This window comes from Chamaea fasciata, unplaced genomic scaffold (genome assembly GCF_029207755.1).
Source record: "Chamaea fasciata isolate MVZ Bird 193981 ecotype frontalis unplaced genomic scaffold, bChaFas1.0.hap1 SCAF_20, whole genome shotgun sequence".
NCBI lineage: Eukaryota > Metazoa > Chordata > Aves > Passeriformes > Sylviidae > Chamaea > Chamaea fasciata.
This window is the reverse complement of record NW_027094105.1, coordinates 9,474,751-9,483,676: the sequence shown is the minus strand read 5'-3', so window position 1 is coordinate 9,483,676 and position 8,926 is coordinate 9,474,751. Positions and strand designations below refer to the sequence as shown.

Here is an 8,926-nt window from a genome sequence, read left to right as displayed (position 1 = left end):
AAATGTCATCCACAATTATGCATATTTTCATCATCTTCTATCATGCAAATCCCCCCACCCCAAATATGCAGCAAATGTTTTGTTTGCATATGTAGGTCAACCACAAATGTTCTGTGGTCGAACATAAACATGGGCAGCACTGAGTGATGTATATGGATTTAAAACCAGGCTGAAGCATAACTCCACCACGGACATTTTCCAAGTGGAGTCTGTTTGCTAGATTTGTTTTCTTCTGACTTTTCATTTTCTAGAGCATTTCTTTCTCATGGATTTGCGAAAGAACAACTGACAGGAGATTCACCATCATTGCAAAGGGAACTATTAACTTCAGACACAGAGGGATAGTTCTTCATGAGTAGCTTTTTTTTTTTTTTAACAATAGCTTGAGGAATGTGTTCTTTTTCAAAAGGGAACACTGAAGTATTTATGCAAATTTGCCACTGGCAGGAGGCCAGTTTTGTATGATATTTTTAAAAAGTGGTATGTTTTACTGCAAATTACATGTTACTTTGTTTTTCTTGTCTTGGCTATCTTAAAAAAAAAAAAAGCATAGAAAAGAATACAGTTATTGTCCTTATGATGCTACATGAAAGCCACAAATGTTGATCCCAACTTGGAAACAAAAATGCTTACTAGAAGACGGAAAATATATTAGTAAAGAAAATGTTACTCATTAACCTCATAAGCTTGACATGTTCACATGCCCAACTCATGAATTCCATATAGCACAGGTTGGCAGTACAGTCCCTCGGTGTGAGCTGCTGGGATCAGCATGGTGTCATGAGGGAAAACTGTTCAGTTTGCTGCATCTGTAAAACTGCTTTATTCCCAGATTCCTCCTTGGATTTGTGCGCACACAATCCGTCAGGTAAGTGATGATTTGGGGTAAATGAGAGTGAAGTTGCTACTCTGAGAGATGAGTAAAATGCTGTACAATCAAGCAGGATCCTTTCCCACTCCCGTAAAATTAGGCCAGCACCTCTGTTGTCTTTGATAGGCTGGATTTAATTAATGAGACCATAGGGATATTACAGCTCTCCTGGATGGAATCCACATTTTTGTTCACTTATTATCACAAGATAGTAACAATCTGTTCTTATCAACAACTCCCTCTGAGCAAGGGTCTCAGGAAGCAGCCTTGTGTTTCAGAGAGCCCCCGTAACTAAACTTCCCCTCTCCTCACAGGGGACAGATGATCTCTCAAGTTTCCCATTTCTCTCCTGCTGCTAGATCCAGCTTGCTGTATTCAGCAGGGTATGCTCTCCTTCTGCATTACCCTGTGCCTCATTACTGCCCAACCTATACTTTACTCCCCACCTTGCTGTACCTGAATGCCACGTGCAGCCTGACCCCACGCTGCACACTGCAGCCCATCTCTATTTATCCCAACAGGAAACGGAGGTTTTACCCACACAACACAGGCAAACCAGGTATCGGATCTATTACGGCTTCTCTGGTAGAGGAACAACTAGTCTGTTATTAGCCTGTGAGAAATGTGGATATATGATAATTAGATATAAGAATATTTCCCCTTTGCAATCATTTTGTTTGGTATTTCCCATGCTCCAATGCCTCTTAATGCTTTGGCTCATCTTAACTCTTTCCCTGGCTTTCTTTCAGCACTGCTGACATTGGTGAGGATAAATCTCGGTGTTAAAAATATTCATCTGAGAGCCTGGCAGTAAAATAAGAGACAGTCAGAGTCAGGTCACCACTTTAAATCACGCTCCAACATCTCTGAATTGCTTTTCTTACAACTGAATTTTTATGCCAATGTTGAACATAAGCGAAATATTAATTTTTTCTTCCCGATTTGTACCTGCCTGTGGAAGAGGTTTGGAGTGGGATCATCTTTAAGGTTCCTCCCAACCCAAACCTTCCTGTGATTCTGTGATCTGGTGGTGGTGGTGCAGCCAAGGATGTGCCTTCAGTGATGGGCATGGAAAATACACCACCCAGACAGCTCATCCTGCCAACATTACCAGCCCCTCTGAGCTCCCGCTGGAACATGGAAACGCTCCCAAGTTTTTAATTAAACACTGTCACAGCTATAAAAAAATAATGTGCATCTTTTAATAGCAACATGAGAGCACCCAAGAGCGAGCTACCTGACCTCAGCCTTCCTGGTCACTTCACGCTCCAAGACACAACTCTGTTTAATAATTATTTCGTTTCTTCATTGCCTGCAAGGGTAAATGATCGAAGACTGGCGAGGCACTGAAAAAATAAGGGTCTTGACATCACCTTATGGTTTTATTTCGCAGCTAACCGGCAGTGCCCCCTTTTTCTGCCTTTATTTAAATTTTGCTGTAGTTTAAATAACTTCTGCTGATATCCTCAGTCCTGTTCCAGATCACGGCTCTGGTGATCGCTCCTTCACACAGAAGCCCGATTATTCCCGTTTTTCCCCCCGAAGTCCCGGCTCTCCGCCCGGATTCCTTCTCTCCAGGCCGGATTTCCCAGGGCGCAGCGCCACCGCCTGCCCGCAGCCCTGCGCTCCGCGAATCCCGCAAATCTGGGCTTTGCTCCCACAGCCGCTTTGCTGACACGTGCTCGGGTTTTCCTAACTATGTCGTGAGGGATTTCTGTATCACAGAGTCAGAGTTTTGGAATGGTTCGGGTGGGAAGGGACGTTAAAGATGTTATAGTTCAACCCCCGCCATAGGCAGGGAGCCTTCCCGCTTGCTCAGGTTGATCACGGAGCTGCTGTTAAGGTTATTCATTCCATTATTGACTGTGCAAAAGCCGTCTGCGTATTTTCCAGCTGTGCCTAAGAGCGTTTAAAATCCGCAGCTGGGGCTGTCTCAGCATCGACGCAGCCGAAGCCGAACGGTGCATGGGAACACCCTTTGTGCGGGGCAGCGCTTTGTCAGGCGGCGAGAGCCCCGTGTCACAGGAAACCCTCCCCGCCGCCCGGTAAGGAGCGGATCGAGTGTGTGAGGCGGTTCGGCGGCGAAGGGCACGGCGGGCACGGCGCCCGCCCCACAGCCCGGCCTGAGGCGGGGCCGCCATGGCGGGGTGGGCCTCGCCCGCTTCCAACATGGCGGCCCCGCCCCGCCCCGCCCCGGAGGCCATTTCGGAGCGCGCGGGGCGGGGCCTCTGCCCGGTCCCAAAATGGCGGGGGCGGAGTCAGCGCCTCACGGCGGCGGGGCGGGGCCGGCGGGTCACGGGCCGCGCCGCTGCCATGGCAACGGGCGGGGAGCGGGGGCGGGATGGAGCCGGCCGGGCTGGGGACAGGGACAGCGGGGATGGAGCCGGCGGGGACGGGGACACAGGGGATGGAACCGGCGGGGACCGGGACACAGGGGGTAGAACCGACGGGGGCAGAGGAAATGGAACCGGCGGGGACCGGGACAGAGGGGATGGAACCAGCGGAGACGGGGACAGAAGGGGTAGAACCGGCGGGGACGGGGACAGAGGGGATGGGGACGGAGGCAATGGAGCCGGCCGGGCTGGAACCGGCCGGGCTGGGGACGACGGGGACAGAGGGGATAGAATCAGCGGGGATGGGGACAGCAGGGATAGAACCGGCGGAGATAGGGACGGCGGGAATGAACCCAGCCGGGCTGGAACAGGCCGGGCTGGAACCGGCGGGGATGGGGACAGCAGGGATAGAACCGGAGGGGATGGAGCCGGCCGGGCTGGAAGCGCCGGAGATGGAGCCGGCCCGCGAGGCGGAGGAAGCCCCCGGGTCCCCGGCCCTGCCCGCTGAGGCCCCGCTGGGCGGCCCGCCCGCCGCGGCACCCTCGGGGGAAGAGGCGCTGCCCGCCGCGCCCGGCCGGGAGCGGCCACGGGAACGGGAGCGGGGCCGGTGCGGGGCCAGCCCGCAGGGCTCGGGCGGGCGGGCGGCGCGGGGCAGGGCCCGGCGGGCCCCGGGCCGCCGCAGCGGGGCCGAGAGCGCCCGGCGGCCCGGGGTCACGGTGGACAGCTCCAAGGCCAAGACCTCTCTGGAGGCGCTGAAAATCAGCCTGCGGCAGCTCCGCTGGAAGGAGGTGAGCGCTCGCCGGCGGGACCGTGCGGGGCCGCGTCCCCATCCCTGCCCCTGCTCCGGCCTAGCGCCGGTCCTGCCCGGGCTCCCCTCCCTTGCCTCGGGTCTGCCCCCGGCAAAGCCTTCCTCCGTTCTCCTCCTCCTCCTCCCGTGCCTCTCTGAGGGCCGCTGCAGCCGGGGGTCTCCCGGCTGTGCCCCCCCCGACCTGCGGCTATTCCTAACCAGATGCCGGGTCCGGAGCTGATTTGATTCACGATCACGACTGGCACGGCCAGACATGCAAACCAGACCAGGGGTAGTCGGGTATTGGCGCTTCCGAGGTTAAACTGATCACGGAAAGGGCAAGAAAGAAACCTGCTGCCATGGGGAAGCGTTTGTCTTGTTGTGAGGATTCGCATTTCTTCCCTCCCATCGCCGTTCCCTCAGGGCTCGGGACGGCGGGCGGGGAGGTCCGGCCCTGCAGAGCCACGGAACACGGTGTATTAATGAAGTAACATTAATCAACGCACACGTAACGGGCTTTAGCCTGCTAATTTGCTTTATGTCGAGCAGCTCTAGCTATTTTTTTCTCTCCTGCTGCTCGAGTCATGTGTTTCCTCATTGCTTTGTGAGGATTTCAATGAGTGCCAGTACGTGCTGAAGTGGAATCAGGACAATAGGGAGGCTGGCACAGAACTGATGCTCTGCAACTCCGTATTTAAATCCTGGAGAGATTTCTTAGATATCACTTACTGTAGATGGTAAATTGTTGTCCAGTTGTAAATGTCTTCTTTCCCTGACAGCTTTATGAATGGCTTTATAGAAGTTGAGATGGCTTCTAGGAGCTTTGTGAGGAACTTGTTTAAGAAAAAGGGTACTTGTAATCCTTTTGTAAGAGAGAAGTCGGAGGGAAAAGAAGGAATAAAACCTGAGGGTGAGCTGTTTCTCGCGTGCAGGGCTAGGATGGAGTTGTGTGATCTCTGACCTGCAGCTGCTTCACTTTACAAAGCTGCCTTTGGAATTCCCACTTACAAGATGCTATTTTTGTGCACCTGATGCTTTTCAAACAAAATCTGTACAGACCTGGGGAAGACAGTATATTCTGTGCTCTTCCTAACCTCAGAGTTAAATACTAATTTTTTTTTTTTTCTGGAGGACTGAGTGGCAGTAAATGTTGCCCATGTTTATTCATAATGTCCCGAATACCTAATCCCACAAGGATATGTATGCTTTCTCCTTCCCTGACTTCATAAAATTTTATTTCAAGATATGTGCTATTTAAATCCAGTGGCAGGATTTCAAAACCTCTTTGCACCAGCGCCCCAGATCTCAACTCCTGCTTGTACTGCAAAATAGTAACAACATACCAGAGCCTTGAAATTCAAACCTGCTGCATTTACCTCTCTTAGCCCTCCGTGCACCTGTGGGTGTCTGTCAGCGGCCTTGCTCCATGTTTTATGCAGTGACATGCAAAGCAGGGGCACTTCGCACTCAGTTTCTTTGTTTTTATGGTTAACTTTTATGTTCTGAGGGCGGGGAGCCATTCCAGAGAGGGTTTCTGGATCACTGGTATCAGTTAGCCTCGCAGATTGAGCTGGGAATGAGCCACATTTAGTGGTTAATTTTGCCTTTATAGTTTCCTGAGACTTCACTGGTTTGCATTTGTCTTGCACTTGATAGTCTTCCCTACTAATTGACTTGTTTCACAAGCTCTTGTTCCTCTCATGAATCTCTGTGCTGCATTAATCAGCTTTTTCCTTCCTGCTTTGCATCCCCCAACAGCAATTGCTGCTGCCTTTACTTCATTTCTCTTTGTTCCCTGTCTCCCTTAATATCCTCTCTCCTCCATCTCTTTCTCGGGTCAATGTTTTTCATTTAGTTTGTTGCTTCCTCCTCTGGCCACTTTGTCTCTTCATAAAGAAGAAGCCTAATATTGTGCCTCTTCTTTATTATTTTGTGGAATTTTGTGGTGCTTGACTGCACCATCTGGGTGGCTGATAATTCATTCCCTGTAAACAAGTCACTGCCATGTATTGCTGTTTATCTTCAGCTTATAAATAGGTTAATAAGATCTGGTCAAGATTTGAAGAGAATAATTAACAAAATCGAGAAGATAAATCCAAGGAAAACTCTTTATACAAGCTGCATGTGATTCGGAAAGCTCTCCCTTTCAGACGTTTAGAGAAAGTGCAGTAAAATATTTGTTCAGGCCACTGTCAGGGATGGCCAGAGCCTCGGAGCTGATTGCACTGTTACAGCAGGACCAGCAGAGGGAACACGGGTGTTGCTTCCAGGATCCATGAAAATAATGCCAAAAAACCAAACCAAACAAACAAAAAAAACAACAAACATCCTGGAAGTAGTAATGAAATGCATGTATTTTAAATCCTGATGTGTCAGGGACTGCTATTCTACTGTCAGCCCTTCTATAATACTTTTGATCCTTTTCCCTGTCTACTTCTTTTACATTTTCCTATTCTTGCTTTTGTTTCATTTCTGCTGTTTGCTGCTGGCTGTGTTGGCTGGAATATTTTGTTGGGAGGAGACAGTATAATGTGTTTTTTCAAGCAGGCACCTTTTGATCCGTAACTTCTTCTATCTAATGTATAGTGTTCTTACAGTGTCACACCCCCATTTTTTATTATTTTCTTATTCGTTAGTGAACTGACATATGGTAAATGTCATTATAAGACACAAAAAAGAGGAAGAATACTCTAAGCACTGGCAATATTGGTGAAATATTCTGTGGCGCTGATATGTGGGGAAGAGGAGAAGGAATGCAAGACAACAAACTGACCACTGAGATTCTGTTACCAGAAGCGAAAGACAGAAAAAAAGCCAATTTTTTTTTTCCAGCTGTGGGACTTTTGAGTAAATGAAACAATCAGGTTTGCTAGGCCTGTGTGGTTGGACCTTTTTAGAAGCACTGCAGAGTTTCCATGCGTGTGCCAATTCCGGCGCGAGGCTGGACCCTCTGATCCAGCGTGTCAGATTCTGTAAATGAACATGATGTGCCAAATGAAATAATGGGCACAAATTGAGCTTGCATCCCGAGTTTGTTCATCACTTAATAAATTATTTCTTCAGCAAGCTTTCAATTACCAGGAAAATGGAAGAAGCAGATGTCCCAGGCATCAAATATCCCAGCGTCGAGCATTTCATTTGTCTCGCTGTTCCGGAGCTGCACGGAGGCGTGGGGAGAGTTTCAGGTTTTGTGCTGGGAAAAACTGAGTGGAAGACGAGTCATTTAACTTGTCATTAAACATGATGGAACAGACTGATGCGACCTGTGAGACAATTTAAATTATTGGCTTCTAATCCAAAGGTAGAAATGACCTGTCAGGCAGATTTGACTGTGATGGATTATTAATCGTGTCAAAGCTGTGGAAACTTTATTCTCTTTATGCCTCCTTGTTTATTTATTTTTTTTTTCAGAAAAATGTTGCCCAAATCTGACTAAAAAAAATTTAAAAAATTTTAAACAAGGATGGCTCCAACCACCTTTGTGTTTTAGCCACTGCTCCACATGAGGAGCTGGCAATGTGGTGCAAAGGCCTCTCCCACCACAGCAGGATTAATTTATATTGGCCTGGCACTGCCAGAGGCGCCAGGTGATCGAACTTGTTGGCTCCTCTCCAAACACCACTCTTATGTAAAGTGTAGTGCAGAGGTTACAGAATCCTGCCCAGCTCATTCAGGAGGTGAGTTTGATCCCATTGTTGGATAAGCCCAGATAATCTTGATTTCTCAGGAGCAGGGCCCTTGCTGTGCTGTCCCAAATTTCCTTCAAGGGGGAGCAGTGCTTCCATCTTCCCGTCCAGAGCTGCTCACTCCTCATCTGTTGTGAAATGATTTCTGTGCAGTGTTTGTAGAGAGCTTTGATATCCTCTGTAGATGAAAGGTGTTATATAAATGCAAATTTTGCTCCTTTCATTTCAATTTCATTTAATAAATAAATAAATTGCTCAGATTTTAGTGGGAAGGGCACTCTGAGCCCGAATGCTGCATCTGTATTCTGGATATACCTGTGGAGGGAGGTTAAGGCCACTGATTGTCTTTCAGAGCCCAACAGAATTAATTTTCACTTGTACAAAAACAGATTTTGCAGGCTGAATAATAATGAAATAAGTGCGGAATCCGCTGGCTCTTGTTAAATTGGGTTTCTCATCCCTGCGAGTTAGGAAACAGAAAGGATGCATTGCTCAATTAGCATTTTAAATTAATTTTTCAAGACTATTTACTGAGGAAACTGAAATTTTAATTAAAGTAGCAAATAAAGTAATGCACTCGAAAGGTTTGTGCAATTCTTTTTTCTGTCATGCTCAAAGAAAAATTATCCACTGCATAAAGAAATGTTTTAGGGTAAGAAAAAAATACATTTCAAGTAAAGGACGAGAAGTTTCTGCAAAATGCTGTGGTTCTTTCAATAAGTAAATGGCACTGGGTGATGAGGGTGGTAGATACTTAATGCAAATGTGTCCTAAAATGCTAAATATAGCAGATTTATTTGAAAAAGATGTAGCCTAGTAATAGAAGCTATTCCTGTGACTGTATTCCATATGGTAGTTAAATGGCATCTTCATGGAGCTGCAGATAAAACGGGGTGTTCTGGATTGATAAATGGGGCCGTGTCAAAGGGAATAAGTGTGAAAAAGAAGAGCACCTTCTTTACACAAAACTAATTGGGTTTTTTATAAACCACTTTACTACTATTAGAAACTTGCTCTCCGTAATTGGCAGTGCTGCTTCTGAGCTCTTCAGACTGCTTTAAAAAAAGGTGATCTTTCTGATAATGGAAAACAAACTGCTGTTTTCTAATTTATGGTGAAATCTTGCATGAATGGGAAAAGAACTTGGAATACTTAATATTGTTGAAATAATCGCCTTAGTTCATGATAGTGGGAATATATATGCTCAACAAATGATTAATTGAATTGCAAGCTTTTATTTTAATTACAG

General features: G+C 47.4%; 1 protein-coding gene across 2 annotated transcripts in view; it reads left to right on the top strand.

Annotated features, from left to right (window-relative positions):
* Positions 1-3,314: 3,314 nt before the first annotated feature.
* Positions 3,315-8,926, top strand: part of TTLL11 (tubulin tyrosine ligase like 11) — a 36,202-nt gene continuing 30,590 nt past the window's right edge. Inside the window, exon 1 of one of the 2 annotated variants that reach the window (XM_066201261.1) lies at positions 3,315-3,992. In XM_066201261.1, the coding sequence (XP_066057358.1) occupies positions 3,333-3,992 (660 nt within the window). In that variant the 5' untranslated portion in view covers positions 3,315-3,332. The remainder of the gene's footprint in view (positions 3,993-8,926) is intronic. The other variant, XM_066201260.1, reaches the window with a different exon arrangement.